Source organism: Ictidomys tridecemlineatus, chromosome 6, assembly GCF_052094955.1.
Source record: "Ictidomys tridecemlineatus isolate mIctTri1 chromosome 6, mIctTri1.hap1, whole genome shotgun sequence".
Lineage (NCBI taxonomy): Eukaryota > Metazoa > Chordata > Mammalia > Rodentia > Sciuridae > Ictidomys > Ictidomys tridecemlineatus.
The window spans coordinates 109088684-109108032 of record NC_135482.1 but is presented as its reverse complement, the minus strand read 5'-3'; the positions used below and the strand labels follow the sequence as shown (position 1 = coordinate 109108032).

Genomic DNA, 19349 nt, shown 5'->3' with positions numbered 1-19349 from the left:
TTTGGATTATAAATCTATAATTTCTCTTGCTGTTTGGGGATATACCTTCCTTTTTTGTCCAAATGTTTATGATTATTTTGGTTATTCTTGAACCTTTACTCCTCCATGTGAATTTTAGCTTCTGTTTTTTTGAATTACGTGAAAAATTCTCTAGAGATTTTCATTGGGATTGTGCTTAACAGTTGGGGAAGAACAGCTTTATGGGGTTTGTCTTCATGTCTGTGAACATGGATAACTTTTCTTTCAGGTACTTTTTCATGTCATTCAGTAGTTTTATGTTTTTTTTTTCTTTCTCAAAAATGTTTGAAGCTGGACATGGTGGCACACACCTGTAATCCCAGTGGCTCTGGAGGATAAGGCAGAAGGATCACAAATTAAAAGCCAGCCTCAGTCAAAGTGAGGCACTAAGCAACTCAGTGAGACTTTGTCTCTAAATAAAATACAAAATAGGGCTGGGGTTGTGACTCAGTGGTTAGGTGCCCCTGCGTTCAATCCTCAATACTGCTACACTCCTCCAACCCCCTGCAAAAAAAAAAAAAAAAAAAAAAAAAATGCTTGAAATCTTGTTGGATTTATATCAAAATACTTTTACAGTTTTGTTGGTATTGTGAATGGAATTTTTTAAAGTTTGAATCTACATTTTTAAATTGTTGTTGCCAATATCTAAAAGTATTGATGTTTATGAATTGAACATCTTCCTGACCAGTATGTTGAGTTCTGTTACTGGTTCTGATAATATGTCAGTTGATAAGCTTGTGTTCTTTGTTAGAAAATCATATTCAGGGTTGGGATTGTTGCCTAGCATGTGTGAGGCACTGGATTTGATTCTCAGCACCACAAATAAATAAATGAATAAAATAAAGGTCCATCAACATCTTAATTTTTTTTAAAAAGAAAAATCATGTTCAAATATTGAGCTTTATTTCTTTTTTTCTTTCATTTTTAAATTTTTTATCATTTATTTTATGAGTTCTCTTATTATTTGCATTACAATTCTTTTTTTTGTTTTTTTCTTTTTTTTATTGGTTGTTCACAACATTACAAAGCTCTTGACATATCATATTTCATACATTAGATTGAAGTGGGTTATGAACTCCCAATTTACAATTCTTAATACTCCTTTATACCACAATTTATCATATTTCTGTCAAGATATGTTGACATTAAATTTACATCTTCCTACATGTATTTTGTACAGCGATGAGGGTCTCCTTCCACCATCCATGCAATTCCCCTCTCCCTCCTTTTCCCTCCCACCCCTCTTCCCTATCTAGAGGTAATTTTCTTCCCATGCTCTTCCTCCCTATCCATTTTGAGTTATCCCCTTGTATCAGAGAAGACATTCGGTATTTGTTTTTTTGGGACTAGCTAACTTCTCTTAGCATAATCTGCTATAATGCCATCCATTTTCCTGCAAATGCCATGATCTTGTTATTTTTTAGTGCTGAGTAATATTCCATTGTGTAAAAATGCCACATTTTTTGTTTTATCCATTCATCCACTGAAGGACATCTAGGTTGGCTCCACAGTTTAGCTATTGTGAATTGTGCTGCTATAAACATTGATGTGGCTGTGTCTCTGTAATATGCTGTTTTTAGGTCCTTTGGGTATAGTATGAGAAGAGGAATAGCTGGGTCAAATGGTGGTTCCATTCTAAGCTTTCCAAGGAATCTCCATACTGCTTTCCAAATTGGCTGCACCAATTTGCAGTCCCACCAGCAGTGTATGAGTGTAACTCCCCCCCACCCCCCCCCGCCCCCACATCCTTGCCAGCACTTATTGTTTGTCTTCATCATGGCTGTCATCTGATTGCTAGAGATGATGGGCATTTTTTTGTATATTTGTTGATTGATTGTATATCCTCTTCTGAGAAGTGTGTGTTCAGTCCTTGACCAATTCATTGATTGGATTATTTGTTTTTTGGTGTTTATCTTGTTGAGCTCTTTATATATCCTGGAGATTAGCGCTCTATCTGATGTGTGAGAGGTAAAAATTTGTTCCCAGGATGTAGGCTCCCTACTGACCTCACATATTATTTCTCTTGCTGAGAAAAAACTTTTTAGTTTGAATCCATCCCATTTGTTGATTCTTGGTTTTAATTCTTGTGCCATAGGCGTCTTATTAAGGAAATTGGGGCCTAGTTCCACGTGATGGAGATTAGGGCCTACTTTTTCTTCTATTAGATGTAGAGTCTCTGGTTTAATTCCTAGATCCTTGATCCATTTTGAGTTAACGTTTGTGCATGGTGAGAGATAGGGATTCAATTTCATTATGTTCTATATGGATTTCCAGTTTTCTCAGCACCGTTTGTTGAAGATGCTATCCTTTCTCCAGTGCATGCTTTTGGCACCTTTGTCTAATATAAGGTAGTTGTGATTTTTGTGGGTTAATCTCTGTGTCCTCTATTTGTACCATTGGTCTATTGGCCTGTTTTGGTGCCAGTACCATGCTGTTTTTGTTACTATTGCTCTGTAGTATAGTTTAGAGCTTTATTTCTTTTTTTTAATCTTAAACTTCTTTTTCTTTTTCAGTTGTGTGGTATATGGTCTTGAGACACATAAAACATTTTTACAGTGGCATTTACTGTGAAATACATTGTGCTGTAATCACATTTTGAATCCATGAGTATATAAATGATAGAAGGGGAAATGGGAAGTTTCTGAGAAGGGGAATATTTATTATAAGAGGATTTAATGTATGATCTTTTCTTTACAGATATGGTGTAAGATATTCAAGATTGGACAGCTGGTGACCTGATATTTCTGATAGCCTTAAGCTGACTTACAGCCATAGAGAAATCTCTCCGTTTTTGTTTTCTGCTTTACATCTTTCGTGGCACCTAAGTTCACCTTGCAACCATGTATGGAAGTGCTCGCTCAGTTGGGAAGGTGGAACCAAGCAACCAGAGCCCTGGGCGTTCACCTAGGCTTCCCCGTTCCCCTCGCTTAGGTCATCGTCGAACCAATAGTACTGGAGGGAGTTCTGGAGGCAGTGTTGGAGGTGGCAGTGGGAAAACCCTTTCAATGGAGAATATACAATCCTTAAATGCTGCCTATGCTACATCTGGCCCTATGTACTTAAGTGACCATGAAAATGTGGGTTCAGAAACACCAAAAAGCACCATGACGCTTGGCCGTTCTGGGGGACGTCTGCCTTATGGTGTTAGGATGACTGCTATGGGCAGTAGTCCCAACATAGCCAGCAGTGGGGTTGCTAGTGACACCATAGCATTTGGAGAGCATCACCTCCCTCCTGTGAGTATGGCATCCACTGTACCTCACTCTCTTCGTCAGGCAAGAGATAATACAATCATGGATCTGCAGTCACAGCTAAAAGAAGTGTTAAGGGAAAATGATCTCTTGCGGAAGGATGTGGAAGTAAAGGAGAGTAAATTGAGTTCTTCAATGAATAGTATCAAGACCTTCTGGAGCCCAGAGTTGAAGAAAGAGCGAGCCCTTCGAAAAGATGAAGCTTCCAAAATCACCATTTGGAAGGAACAGTATAGAGTCGTGCAGGAAGAAAACCAGGTTAGTTTTATATGTGTTGTCTGTCTTTATTGGCTGAATTCATGTATATGAATAAAATAAGTCAGTCTTTTTTTTCCCCTTGTTAGTTCATTTATCTTTCTTAATCCTATCTATTTTAGTATTTTCTGTCTTTTCTTTCTCAGCCTTTTCCAGATTTGCTTTTATGTCTGCTTTTCCCCCTTATTACTTGTTTTTCTTCAATTCTTTTTCACTTACTGTATTTTTTTTAAAATACAAAAATACAATATTCTCTCAATTCTGTGAGAATAGAGTATTGCCACACATTCTAACATCCATTACCAAAATTATTTTGATTATTTAAGTGTAAAATATACCAGTAAGATTGGTCATAATGTAAAAAAAATCAGTCTTTTTAAAAACTATCAGAAGTAAGCCAATATGTTATTAAAGAACAGATATTACTTTTAAAAAATTAATGATGTAAATCTTAATTAGGTACTTAAAATGAGTAACATCTTTTTGTTGATATTCATGTAAGTTTTACTTCAGGATGTTGATGTTGTTTTTGTTATTCTTTGATTTTTCTAAATTTAAGGTGGAGGAAAGGCAACTTGGTACAATTGATTGTTTTGATAAGATAATATGTGTAGGCATTATAATCACATAATTTTTCAGTTTTAGAACGAAGTGCTTTCGGGTGTGCTCACACCTGTAATCCCAGCAGCCCGGGAGTCTGAGGCAGGAGGATTACAAATTCTAGAGCAGCTTTAGTAATTTAGCGAGATCCTACATAACTTGGTGAGATCCTGTCTCAAAATTAAGGGGGAAAAAAAAAGAAAAAAAAAGGAAGAAAGAAAGAAAGAAAAAGAAGAGCCAAGTGCTGTCTTAGACACTGTATGAAAAAAATAATTTATTTACTTTTCTGGACTATCTCAGGTTATAGTTGATGTTTGGCTATAGTTGTGTCATACTGTGCAACAGCTCATGAAATCAAATATGTGAGCAAATTATATTTAGCCTATGGTAATTAAAATCTTAAAATACTTTTTGTTTAAAATACTTTTAGAACATATCTTAAATTTGGGAGGTTGGATTACTTACCCTTAAAAAAACTATCATTTCTTTAGAGAATTTCTTTTTTTTTTTGGTACTGGAGATTGAACCTAGGGGCACTTAACCACAGAGCCATATCCCCAGCCCTTAAAAAAAAAAATATATATATATATATATATATATATATACATACACACACACACACACACACATATTTTAAAATATTTTATTTATTTATTTTTACATGGTGCTGAGGATTGAACTCAGTGCCTCGCATGTGCTAGGTGAACACTCTACCACTGAGACACAACCCTAACCCCTAAAAAATATATTTTATTTAGAGACAGGGTCTCACTGAGTTCCTTAGGAACTTGCTAAGTTGCTGAGGCTGTCGCTGAACTTGTGATTTCAACCTCCTGAAATGCTGGAATTATAGGTGTGTGGCACTGCACCCAGCTTAGAGGAGAATTTTAAAGTAGCTACCTCGTTGTTGTTATTAAACTTATTTTTGAGTTAGGCTAATAAGAATTATAAAGAAAGTAATAAACAACTAAATTTCTGCATTTTTCTTAAGTGATTCCATGAAATACAGAGAGAATTAGAAATGATCTGTGTCTTTTAGTTTTTTCAGTACTAGGAATTGAATCACAGGAGTTCCTACCATCAAGCCCTTTTTATTTTGAGATAGAGTTTTGCCAAGTTGCTCAGGCTGCTCTCACACTCTGGATCCTCTTGCCTCAGCCTTCTGAGTCTCCAAGGATTACAGGCATGTGCCCCCTGACCTGGCATGATTGTCTTAACTATTCTGCTAATCATGCTTAGTTTAGGCATTCAGATCTGTTTTGAGTACTGGAAGATCTCAAGGTAAATTGAATTTTGTATGTTAAAGCTACAGACCTGCTTTTCCAGATTTGATTTTTGGTCATAAGATGAATACAGAAAAATGGAAAGTAAAATTTACCCCATATCCTCCCATCTACTAATAACTTCACAATAGCCCTAAATATTTTGATGTTTCTTGTTAAAGAAACATAAGAAATTTTGCATGAGTGAAATATTACGAGTGTTATTCTGTGACCTTATTTTAGCCAACGACATTTCTCCTATATATTAAATCTCTTTATATGTAATTGTTTATCATGCCTATGTACTTTTCCATTGTGTTTATACTAGATAATATGGTAGGTTAAAAATCTCATTTACTCTGGGCATGGTAGTGCATGCTAGTAATCCCAGTGACTTGGGAGGCTGAGGCAAGAGAATCACGATTTCAAAGCCAGCTTCAGTAACTGTGAGGAACTAAGCAACTCAGTGAGACCCTGTCTCTAAATAAAATGCAAAATAGGGCTAGGGATGTGGCTCAGTGATCCTGTATCCCAGAGTTCAACCCCTGGCGCCACCTCCCTCCAAACATTATAATTTAATATAATTTAATTTTATAATTTAATTTCTCAGGTATGTTATAACCCCAAACTATTGTTCTTTTACTTTTTAACTGGTAATTAAATTTGTCATTACTTAAAATTTTAATGCTTTAATATTCTTAAGTATTTCTGTTAGACACCTGGCCTTACAAAATAAGAGTACATTAAAAAATTTTTTTTATTTATTTTTTTTTGTTGGCAGACCTTTTGTTTTTTAAAAAATATTTGTTTATTTATATGTGGTGCTGAGAATCAAACCCAAACTTTACTGCTAAGCTACAACCCCAACTGTGAGAGCATGTTCTTTAAAAAAATATTTCTTGGGGCTGGGGATGTGGCTCAAGTGGTAGCGCGCTTGCCTGGCATGCATGTGGTCCGGGTTCGATCCTCAGCACCACATACAAACAAAGATGTTGTGTCTGCCGAAAACTAAAAAATAAATATTAAAAAAATATTTCTTAGAAAATTCTGTGAGTTTGACTTATTAAGACTTTAAGGTTGTGCAAAGGAAGAAAAGAACTGAAATAGACTTCAGTGATAGATTCTAAACATAAGGAGAGGGGTTACCTAAATGCTGGCTCAGATACATCATTTTTAGTAGTTATATTTGTTTAAAACCTAGATTTCTAGATCTTACTGAATATTAACGAAATAAAAACCTCTGAGAACAGAGTTTGGAACTTGTATTTTAAACAAGCTTCTCAGGTGTTTTCATGATTTTTAGAATTTAGTATATACTAATTAATCTATTTTTTTTAATGGTACTGGGATTGAATCCAGAGGTGCTCTTCCACTGAGATGCATCCCCAGCCCTTTATGTTTTATTTTTGATTTTGAGACAGGGTCTTAAGTTGCTGAGTACGACCTTGAACTTGTTATCCTGCTTTATTTTCTTGAATAGCTAAGATTATAGGTGTGCCCCACCATGCTTGGCTAATACATTCAATTCTTAAACTTATCTCTTGCCCATATGCCACTGAATTGTGATGTTTCTGTAGTGTCACTTTTGAGCTCAAAAAAGAAATTTTTTTTTCAGTGTTGATTTGAATCCACATTCTTGCACATGCTAGGCCAAGTGCTTTATCACTGACCTATAATCTCAGATCTTGAGCCCCAAGAAACAAAGGACCATTCTCTCTATGCTTCTTGTCCTTTTTCCTGTAATGTTAGGGATGCAACATACTTGATCATTATCTATAACAGTGATCCCAGTGGATGTGGTGTATATAGGGAAAAGAGTATTAAAATTTTAGAGATGTAGTTCAAAAGAGCCCTGTAAGGTGGACCAGTGGTGCACGCTTATAATCCTGACCTGTAATCCCAGCTATTTGGGAGACTGAGGCAGGAGGATCATAAGTTCAAGGCCAGTCTTGGTAATTTAGCAAGAGTTGGTTTCAAAATAAAAAATAAAAAAAGGACTGGGAATGTAGCTTAATGTTAGAGTGCCCCTGGGTTCAAGCCCTAGTAACACAAGAGAAAAGAAAAAAAAGGGGTAAGTAGGAGAGGAAAGAAAGGAAAGGAAAGCCCTCAAGGTGATTTTGATGTATCCTCACATAGTGAACCATTGACTCACAAGATAAATACTCAAATGATATGTGATAGCAAAATGAAAATACATTTTATTTAGTTGACAGAAAAGAGAATATAAAGCCAAAAATATATTATTCATTGTTATAAAGTAATTGTACCTTCTCAGTTTTATTGTGTAGTATTGGGTTATAAATGTTAGAAGAGGAAAAAATGAGTTTGTATTCTTCAGTCTTGTGATGAAGTATCAGTGTAGCATAGGTATTAGAAACTGTATCTTATGTTCTTAGGGTGTGAAGTCCTTTTTTTAAACAATATTGATAAGTTTGTAGTGTATGTATGAAATTGGTTATATGTATTTAGACAAACATTATAATTGAATATTGTCCAATCTCAAATGTGTTTTAATAAAAAAAAACAGAGTTCCATTTAATTTTTTTTTTTTTAATATTTATTTTTTAGTTATCTCGGCGGTCACAACATCTTTGTTTGGATGTGGTGCTGAGGATCGAACCCGGGCCACACGCATGCCAGGCGAGCGCGCTACCGCTTGAGCCACATCCCCAGCCCTCCATTTAATTTTAAAGTGTGTAAATCACCGTCTTATTATAAAAAAATATCGTAGGTGGCTGTGGTGGTACACACCCATAATCCCAGCTACTCAGGAGGCTGTCAGGAGGATTGCAAGTTTGAGACCAGATTCAGCAATTTAGCAACATCCTGTCTTAAAATTAAAAAAAAAAAAAATTAAAAAAGGTCTGGAGGGCTGAGGTTGTAGCTCAGTGGTAGAGTGCTTGCCTAGCATGTGTGAGGCACTGGGTTCGATCTCAGCACCACATATAAATGAGCAAAATAAAGGTCCATTGACAACTAAAAAATATATATATATATATTTAAAAAAAAAAAAAAAAAAGGACTGGGTATGTAGCTCAGTGGTAAAGTGACCCTGGGTTCAATTCCCAGCTCTGCAAACAAAGAAAACAATAGCAAAAACCAGAGCAAAATAAGAGAATATTGTGAAAAATTTACATATGAATACATACTTCTCTTTAAAATGCTCCACCTTTCTAATATAGATTTTCTCTGTGTGTGTGTGTGTGTGTGTGTGTGTGTGTGTGTGTGTGTGTGTGCGCAAACCTATAAAATTGAAAGTGATTGGGGTTCCTGGATATATTAGTGAATTAGCTAATCCCAGGCTTATCTTGCTGATGATTCTGAAAATAATGCCCATAGAGAAGATTGTTTTTCTTATTAGGTGACTTGGCAAAGTCCAGTTTATTGCAGTTTATTGAGGAAAAGTTACTGGGATGCTTGTTGATTTTGATATTAATTGAGGCATATTTTTATACCTATATGTCAGAAGCTTTGGGGAAAAAAACAAATGCAGTATCCTTTCCAGTTATCAAGCTACATTCAGAGGCAAAATATTTGAATCTCTGAAAAGACAATTGTGGGTACTTAGCACTTCAGTGCAAGAGAAGCAGTCCACAGGATTTTCATGCCAAAAAAACCATATGTGCAGAAGAAGGGTGAGTACTGCCTTATCTAGAGTCCGCCCCTTGCTCTAATTAAACACCAATTCTGGCAGGAATATATTTCCTGCACCCACTATAATTAACAGACAATCCTAAAATTGTATAACTTTAGTCCAAAAAACAAAGGGTGCAATTTTAAAGTAAAGTGAAACACTGTAATGAGATATAGAGAGTGAGAATGCTAATTAATAGATTATAGTCAGCCAGCAGTGGGTCCTAATTAAATTCTTCATTCATTATACCCTCAGTAGTCCTCAGAGGTCTGTCATCTTCCATTTTATAAAGAAGATTGTTTAACAGGATTTCAGTAATTAAATAAATTTCCCCATTTCAGTTTGAGACTGGTGTTTGAGTCCATTCTGAATGTTTGATCTCATTGGGCTACAGAAATCTTGGTCTAGAATTCTAGCAAATGTAAAACACATTTGCTTAGAATTGCCTGATGTGTGTGGTTTATTATTATGGGATCCTTATAGAAGATTGTTTCTAAAATACCCAGCTGATTTTATGTCCCACACTTCTCGTTACTGAACTATCAAGTAGTGATTGAAGAGTTAGAAGAGTTAGAATAATATATATTATATTTTAACAGGGAAGGCTGAATACTAAGCAAAAGCTTTACCACTGAGCTATACTCCTAGCTTGCATTTTCTTTTTTTAATTTGAGAATAAGAAAGGCTTTTAGCATATGTTTGCTTGAGAAATATAAAATTCAGTTGTGAGCTTGTTAGATTTGCAGAGCCAATAAGTCTTTGAATAAGTTTTATGTTTTATTTTATTCTAATCAATACATAACCAGCTATTGTCATACTTCTTTCTTGGTTATATCTTATAAGAATTCTGTTTTTTTCAGCCTGGGTTGTAATCTCAGCTACTTGGGAAACTTAGGCAGGAAGATTGTAAGTTTTGGGCCAACCTTAGCAATTTAGTGAGATCCTGTCTCAAAAAATAAAAAAAGGGCTGGGGATGTAACTCAGTGATAGAGTACTTGCCTAATACATGTGAAGCTCTGGATTGAGTGCCCAGTACTGGAGTTGGGGAATCAAAGAAAGAATTCTGTTTTGAATTTATTTGGGTGCTTCTTCAAATAAGTATTTAATTAAACACTTTTGATGGAAAATTTGTGTGAGCAGAGTATATTCTATTTAATGTTATAGAGTGGCAAGAGACTTTAATTTTTTTGTCTTCTGTATTTTTTCTGATTGCTGTCTGATTGATTGATTGAATTTTGCAGTGTTGGAGATCAAACCTGGGGCCTTGAATGTGCTAGGCATGTGCTCTACTACTGAACTATGTGCATAGAGTCTAATATATATTTTTAAATGATTTTCATTTTATGAAGCTCCCATCCATTAGGTGTTGTCACATGTGAAAGTACATAAATTGGTATGGGAAATTTGCTTTCCATTTGAAGAGTTGGTAGGTTTATTTTCTTGGAATTTAGTGGGGGTTGTTGATTTTGGCTCCCTGGCCAGGTGTGCTCGAACCTTCCTATAATCCTAGCGACTCAGAGGCTGAGGCAGGAGAATTGCAAGTTTGAGGTCAGCCTCAGCAACTTAGCAAGACCCTGTCTCAAAAAAAAAAAAAAAAAAAGATAGAATTGGGGATATAGCTTGGAGGTAAAGTGCCCCTGGGTTCAATCCCAGTAACAGCTCCCAAAGATTCTGGCTCCTTGAAGGGATATATTTTCTGAAAAAGCTGTATCTATTTGATGAAAATGTCTGTTTCTTAGTCATGCTTCACCATCTCTAGAAGTGGCACTGCGAGGCCAGATTTCCTCCTGATAGCTGTATATGTAGTAATAATTTGATTTCTTCAGGATGCCTGAAGAGCATGCTGTGATACTTGTGAAAAAATTTTAGGGAGTTTCATCCATCCTTTCACCCCCCTTTGTCCCTCCATTCCTCACTCCTTATCAACTCTCCTTCCTTCATGATTCCTCAATTGAGATATAATTGTATTCACCCTTGAGGTATATGTTTTTTCTTCCTTTATCTGATTTATTGGAAGAAGAATTTTAGGAAACTAATAGTAAGTTGCCCTAGGGAGTTCTTGAACAGTGAAATGAGTGACATGTTAAGGGTCAACAGAGAAGATTGAAGAAAAGAAGGCAGAGAAGGCAAGTGAGTTTGTTGTGGAAGGCTGAATGAACTTGGGTAATAGGCATGGTGAGCAAGGTGCACATTCATGAGGTATTTTCAGAGAGAGATTTGTTTGAAGGCTATGATGACTAGAGAGAAAAATGCAATGAGTCATGGTACTGAGACTATGGAAATGTTTTTGCTCTTGATTAACAATGGAAAGAGATGGCAAAGTACAGCCAGTTTCAGAGTAAGAAATAGTGAATTTGGTGTACATATTTGAATAGAAGTTTTTCATACTCATTTGAAAATAGGAAACTAATGACTGTGATTTTAGGTGCACACAGGTGGATGTCACGTGTACTTATTAATGTTAAAGAATTTACTGTGTTAGTTGAGTATCAAAACCTTCATGCCTCTGTTTATGGGTATGAGGAGTGGAGGGGAAAGAGAGAACATGCTTTGTATATATATTTTCTTATTATCTATTTTTGTGTTTTGGTTCTTTCTATTGTTTTACTTTTCTTTGATGGCAAAAATAACCTGAGTGATTCTTTCAGTTTATCAAATCACTATTTATTACAAATGATTAGCCAGGTGCAGTGGTTCACATCTGTAATCCCAGCATCTTGAGAGCTGAGACAGGAGGATCACAGGTTTGAGGTTAGCCTCAGCAATTCAGCTAAACCCTCAGCAATTTAGGGATACCCTGTCTCAAAATTAAAAATAAAAAGGACTGGGGATGTAGCTCAATGGTAAGAGTGCCCCTGGGTTTAATCCCTACTCATTATTGTCCAAAGGTTAATATTAGTTTATGTTTCTATGATAAACAAACTTCTGCTAATAGATGTCCTTTATTTTAATTAACAGCAGCTTCATTAGAGTTCATGTATGATGAATTAAGAGTGAATTTCTGAAAAAGAGTAATTGCAGAAAATATTCAGGGAGGAAATTATTGTATTGATAATGTTTTATTCTTTCACTCTGGACAGGATTAGAAATGCTTTTTGAACTAGCTTTGTGCTGCCATGTGCATCTCTAAAAGTATTCCTTTATCTTTCTGGAATTGGAAAGTTAGTCCTTAACCAGGATTTATTCCCTTTATTTTACTTTACTGTTAGCAGTAATGCTTTTGAAACCGCTTTCTCTTCCCTCACTTTGTTCTCTCAGCCTTTCCAACTTAATACGCTCATGGTAAATTCTTTTACACTTTGACAGTTAGCAGAGAATACTAAAATAAGAATACTGAAATAATACCTGTCCAGGTTAATTTCACGTATGGAGAATCTGCAGTCAATCACCCTTGATGTACACATGATACCATATCATAACATTGCCTGGTGACTTGTGAGTTTCTAGAGCATATGATATGCAGGGACTTATTTAGCTTTGAAGTCACCTTTGGGTAACTGCTGTTGTGTTAGATGTGCCTTGAATAGTCCTTTGTAGTAGCGGTTCTCAAACTGTTTGGCCTCAGGACATGTTTATTTGTAAAAATATAAAGGAGCCTAAGCAGTTTTTATTTTTGTAGCCAAATTCATCAATATTTGTCATTTTTTTTAAAAAGAGAGAGAGAGAGAGAGAGAGAGAATTTTTTTTAATATTTATTATTTTTTAAAAATTTTCCGCGGACACAACATCTTTGTTTGTATGTGGTGCTGAGGATCGAACCCGGGCCACACGCATGCCAGATGAGTGCGCTACCGCTTGAGCCACAGTGCCCAGCCCAATATTTGTCATTTAAATAGAAAATTTAAAGAGTTTTAATTTAATTAAAAATAACAAATGCATTAAATGTTAACATAAATAACGTTTTAAAAATGAAAATTGTATTGCAAGTCTCTTTAACGTCTGGCATAATTGAAGACAGCAGATTCTCATATCTGTTTTTATATTCAATCTGTTGCAATTTGTAGTTTTAGTTGAAATATGTGGAGAAAATCGGGATTCACACAATATGTACTTGGAAAAGCAGGAGTGTTTTCAGGTAAGTGTTAGATATTTTTCAGAACCACACCAGATTTCAACTAAGTTGTAGTTTTTTCTTTTAGAAAAGCATTTTTATTGAGGTCCAGTTTGTATACCATAAAAGACATTGTACAATTTTATATATATATATATATATATATATATATATTTTTTTTTTTTTTTGGTAAATTTACTCAGTGTACAACCATAGTCATGATCAAGTTTTAGAAGTTAGGGTGAAGCTCAATGGCATACTGCTTTTCTGGCATGTAGGTCACCTGGGTTCCATGACCAGCAGTGAGCTGGAAAAATCCAGTTTTAGAACATATTTGTCTGTAAGTAGTAGTTTTTCAAGTTAATTGCGATGTGGAATCCAAAACCCTATCAGTGAAGCTTTTCATACTTTATTATGTTCAAATGTGTTTGTGTGTCACTTTGAATGGGTCTTTTACAGTTAGAAGATATGTAAAAATAACGCGTTTTCTTCTGGATTTGTAGCACTGTGTATTGGTCTTTTGAAAAATATTGGTTCATTGAGTTATGCAGACCTTCCAAATATTGATATTTCATTAGACAGATTTGAAAAAAACCACATTCATTAATATTGCTCATCAGAAAAGTCCTTCAAGTATTGGTAAAGTGTCCAACTCACTTGATAATAAAAATTTAAAAACTCACTTGGTAATAAAAATTTCCAATATTCTGATATTTGAAAGCTCAGATTTTATCATTGACTGCTGAGTAATCCTAGCTATTGAGGTGCTGAGTCAGAGGATTACATGTCCTGGATAAACTTGGGCAATTTAGTGAGACCCTATCTCAAAATAAAAATGGAAGAGGGTTGGAGATATAGCTCAGTGGTAGTGTGCTCCTGGGGAAAAATCATTGGCAAAAGATATTGTCAGTTGTTGTGTTTGAAATGACAGGTTAATTTCATAAATTTTTGAGAAAATGTTGGTCATATCCCCAGTCTGTATAATCAATCATAGGTTATTAGTTTTTGAAGTTAGAACAGTGTTCATTGAGAAAAGTAACAAACAGTTCTCTGTGACTTTTCTTAACCAGTGTTTCAATGTGTAGCAGAAATGCTTTTTGCTTCTTAAAAGCTGAGTTAGTTGAGCAGAGTTAGACCTGAGTGATGTAATTTTCTGAACTAAAGAATATTTCAGGCAGAGGGCTCTAAATCTACAGGTCTTATAGTGGGGTCCTCTGGCTGTGGTAAAAGGCTGCCTCAAAGGTCACTTTTATCTAAGGCTTTCTACTCTTATCTGTTTAGGGTGACCTCAACAAGGTTCTTCTTCACCATGATTTAGGAAATGACACTGTTTCTTTAGTATTAATGAGTATAATGGCTGTATGCTGTAATAGCAAACATTATTGTTTTGTTTGTTGTTGTTACCTTAGTAATTATAGTTGGCTAACCAGTGCTTATTTTATTGAGGTTTTATTATAAGGATTTATTCCTCTTTGTCTTATCAGTTACCTAATTTTTACTACAAAGGAATTAACAGAATCTATTGATAAAGTTTTGTTTGTAACTAATGTTTGATTCTGTTATCCACTTTCTTGGAGTCATTTGCTGTAATCATATCCATCCATAGCTCTAATGGAGGGGGACCAAGTTTTTTAAGAATGAATGCATATTTTAAAAATTATCTTGTGAGTAGTGCTTGAACTTTATTATTTTTTTTTGTTTTTGAAAAAGAAGAGGGAGGATCATCAAGGATGTCTATTCAGTGGGACTCTCTGTTATTATAATAAGCATTAAAAAGCGCTGTAAAATTCTGAAAGTGAGAGAGCTCAGTTTTAAGGACTCTGAAACAAATTGCCAGGTAGTGCAATCTCATGGAAGTCATTTTCATTGCTTTTTATTACCCTGTTTGTGCTTGTGGAACACAGTATCTTCTTTCCCTATTCCACTAAGTTTAAAGGGGTCTTGAGCCCATGTTGAGTTGAGCTTATGATTATATGTTGCCTTCTACCAAAGTTGCAGTATATGTAGGTCTTTTTATTTTGTTGTTTTTTAAAATTTTGTTTTGATATTTTCTCTGCATGGCAATAAATAAATAAATTATTTGTTTTCTAATGCTACAAGCATGAGATATGATGAGGTTGGTACTGTTTTATTATACAATATATTTTTGTTCTACAACAGAGAATTTGGAAAAATGAATCTACCTTTGGGCCATAAGATTTTATTGTGGAGATGCTTTGTCATCTATTTTCATAGTACATACATACCTTAAAAACATAGCAGAAGAAAATAGTGTTTTTAAAATTTTTTTTAATTTTTAAATTATAGATGGACACAATATCTTTATTTTGTTTGTTTATTTTTATTTAAGTCTAAGAAGAGATGTATGTCTGTAACTCACGTATTTTCATTGTCAAAATATAAATAATAGTTTGTTTAGCTGTTTTGGGGTTAACAGTTTTAGATAGGTTGCGGGTGGTGGTATTTGCCTGTAATCACAGCTACCAAGGAGCATGAAGCAGGAAGAGTGTAAGTTTGAGGTCAGACTGTGCAACGTAGTGAGACCTTCTATCTCAAAAAAAAAAAAAAAAAAGTTTTGGGTGGGTATTTATGTTTTATTTTTTCTTTGTATACTAGTATCATTCCTGTTTCTGGTCTGAGATAATGGTGTGAAAATAAAAGCAAAACTCCTGAAATCAGCTGTTCACAGATAAATATTTTTTAAGCATAGTGTGCAAAGCTTTTTTAAAAAACACAATTATATTGTACTTACATTATAAGTCTTCAGCATTCATTCTCTTTTAAAGAAAAACATTTTGGGAACTAAGGGAAAACTGTTCTGTAGGATTTAAAATCAATTGAGATATTGTGAGAGTGTATTTAGAAAATGTTATTGCTTTTGATTATTTTTCATTGATTTGATAACCTGAATAATTACTAATTTTTCTTGCCGCATGTTTCTTCTTCATGGGCAAGGGAATTTAGAATAGGAGTCGAATCTTGGGAGAGAAGCACACTTTAATGAATGTTTCTTATCTTTTCTATCCTGTACTCATGGGGGTATATTGAGGTAAATTTCTTATTTCTCTATGAAAACATGCTACCCAGCAAAAATATCTATGGAATTGTCATATATAATATGGATGGCACAGAGCATTTTTCAGAGATGAAGCAGGTAAAAGATAATCTACTTAAAGAGTAGCAGATGAAGTCTTGGATTTCTCTTGATATTTCTGATGATAGTTACTTATTTCAAGGGTTAATATACTGATTCTCAGTTGTTGGAAAGGTTTGAGAACATGGGCCACTAGAATAATGGGGGTGAGGTAGAGTAGAAAGTGTTTTTAGGACTGCACTGGAGAGGGTTTAAGATCACAAAATACCTGCACTGCCTAGAATAGGTCTGCACATTGAAAAGTTCTTGTTCTATGTGATTTTCAAATCTTAACAGAAATTTGTGTAGGTGAAAAGTCTGTGCATAAGGGCTGGGGATGTGGCTCAAGCGGTAGCGCGCTCGCCTGGCATGCGTGCGGCCCGGGTTCGATTCTGAGCACCACATACAAACAAAGATGTGTCCGCCAATAACTAAAAAATAAATATTAAAATTCTCCCTCTCTCACTCTCTCTTTAAAAAAAAAAGTCTGTGCATAGGTATCTGAATCTAAATGTGTACATTATTGTACATTAGTACATTAGCATTTTTGAATGTCTTTAATATATGCTGAAGTTTCTAGCAGTGAAACTATTGCATAAGTTGATAGAAGATTGTGTTTTTTTTTTTAAAGAGAGAGAGAGAGAGAGAGAATTTTTTAATATTTATTTTTTTTTAGTTGGCAGACACAACATCTTTGTTGGTATGTGGTGCTGAGGATCGAACCCGGGCCGCACGCATGCCAGGCGAGCGTGCTACCGCTTGAGCCACATCCCCAGCCCTGAAGATTGTGTTTTGAATTGGTTTTTTTGTTTATATTTTCCTAGAGTTTTATTTTAAAATCAAGTTAATAGTAATGTTGCATTATTGTCACTTATTGAGTCTTGATTTGTGAGTGTATGTCTTTTTTTTTTTTTTGAGTGTGTGTCTTTTGATGTAGTTGTTACATATGATTTTATTAGGACATTCTTTAGAGTTTTCTTTCATAGAACAGTACAATTTTCCTTGAAATTATATGTGAGAGTGGGTTCATTTATACATTTTCAGGATAGTAAAAAGGACATTTAGGGGCAGTATTGGATTTGATAAGCTTGAGGATCACTGGTAGAGTGGAGAGAACACTTAATATCAAATCACAGATCTCCATTGTAGTTTTATTTCTGACTTTGCCAGTCGCTTATGAGGTGTATAGCCATAGTACAGTGTTTATTCTTTCTGGACCCCTGTTCACTAGACCTCCATAGATTTCTTTCCTAGTAGCTGAAGTCTCATAGAGTCTGGTGGTTCACTTTGATTGCAAAGCCCAAATATAGGATTGATTCATAAAACCAAGTTAGACCCTTGTGAGAGTGAGAAATACATGACTGTTGAAGTTCTTCTCAAGGTAGGTGGTTTAAAAACAGTGTTTACATTAAAGGGAAAAGAAGCTTTATGTAATTTTCATCAGTTCTCACATGGGGATAATAATCATTTTATTGTTGCAATACTGAAAAGATTAAAGGAGATGTTATGTATAAAATTATGGGCAAGATCGCCTGACATAGTAACTATGCAGTACAGTAAATACTGGTTGAATGAAAATCAAGTTAAATATTTCATAAATGCAAATACATTTTATAACATTTTTGGATGTATAAATGAACCTTACAGTCTGCTACTAGAAGAGAAACAGTAACATGGGACCTATAAGGTCTATTTAGAAAAGTGGGTCACAATGCTTAATAAGTTTCATGTGCATAACTAATCACTACCAGCACACTCTTCATATACCTGAAGGAATTATGAGGAACTTTTGAGTAGGGTAATTAGCTTGCAGGGTTTTCATTTACTGTGATTTTCATTATTTAACGTTTTTATTTCCATCATGACTCATATGTGAATTATAGAGTATTTTCCCAAAAGGAATGTAACATTGATGGAAATACACATTTTTAAAACTGTCTTACTTTATTTTTGTGGTAAGAGGTTTTTGGCTGGTTAGATGGACCCCATACTTGGCTACAAATAATTTTAACTACGTGCTTTTGTGAATAAGACTTACCTTCACAAGGCAGTGGAGATTTCTTGAGAATGGGTGGCAAAGAATGCTTGCTTAAATTTCCTTGTACTTCTTATTTTAAACTATTAATTTCTGTACTGTGCTTTTTATTTAATTGGACTCTTACATAAGGGTATGTGTCACCTAAAGATGCAGTTTGCTCACATTATTCCTATTACTGACATTGAACATGTAATGTTACGTGTGATTTTCCCTTTGATTTTTACATATGATCTATTGTACCCTTTAAAAAATACTGTAAATAGCTATCATTGGAAATGTTGTCTTGGGCTGGGGTTGTAGCTCAGTGGGGCTGGGCTTGTAGCTCAGTGGTAGAGTACTTGCCTTGCATGTGGAAGGCACTGGGTTTGATCCTCAGCACCACATAAAAATAAAATAAAGGCATTGTATTCATCTACAATTAAAGAAATATTAAAAAAAAGAAACTGTTGTCTTATATGACTTTGTTGCCAAATACATCTGAGTGCTAGTCATGGCTTTTATAGTAATAATGATCACAGAGCATTTACAAATACCATCCTACGTGCCTTTATGTAAACTATTTCTAATTTTCACAATGGTCTTATTGGTAAGTGATGTTGTTCTCGTTTTTAGATGAAAAAAGTGAAATTAATAGAGGAATTTATTCAGGTCTTATATCTGGCAAGTGATAGATTTGTTTACAAGCTAACTAAAATGCTTTTATTTGCAACTAAGGACAACTGAGTAAAATGTAGATACCTGTTTAAAATATTTATTGAAAAATTAATATTTTTTGTTCACTTAAGAAATGTAATTGACTACATTAAAATTCTTCTGTGTTTTATTTGGAGAACAACATTCACTAACAGGACTATCATAGGATTCCAAGGCAACCAGGAAGGGGTTAACACAGAGAGAAAGGGAAGAGAGAGGTTAAGAAATCAGTTGAGAAGATAAAAAAAATTTTAATTTGATTAATTTAAATAACAGGTCTAGCCAGGCATGGTGGTGTGTGTTTGTAATCCCAGCAACTGAGGAGGCTCACGCAGGGTATTGCAAGTTCAAGACCACTGTCAACAATTTAGTGAGGTCCTGTCAAAATAAAAATTAAAAAGGCTGGGGATGTAG

At 34.8% G+C, this 19349-nt stretch overlaps 1 protein-coding gene across 23 annotated transcripts in view; it reads left to right on the top strand.

Moving 5' to 3' along the window:
* Nucleotides 1-19349, top strand: part of Erc1 (ELKS/RAB6-interacting/CAST family member 1) — a 502961-nt gene that overhangs the window by 28991 nt on the left and 454621 nt on the right. For all 23 annotated transcript variants that reach the window (XR_005731973.2, XM_040281166.2, XM_040281167.2 and 20 more), the window contains exon 2: nucleotides 2716-3527. Coding sequence is in view for 22 of the 23 variants with exons in the window: in XM_040281166.2 (XP_040137100.2) it covers nucleotides 2859-3527 (669 nt within the window). In the remaining variant the exon portion in view is untranslated. The remainder of the gene's footprint in view (nucleotides 1-2715; nucleotides 3528-19349) is intronic.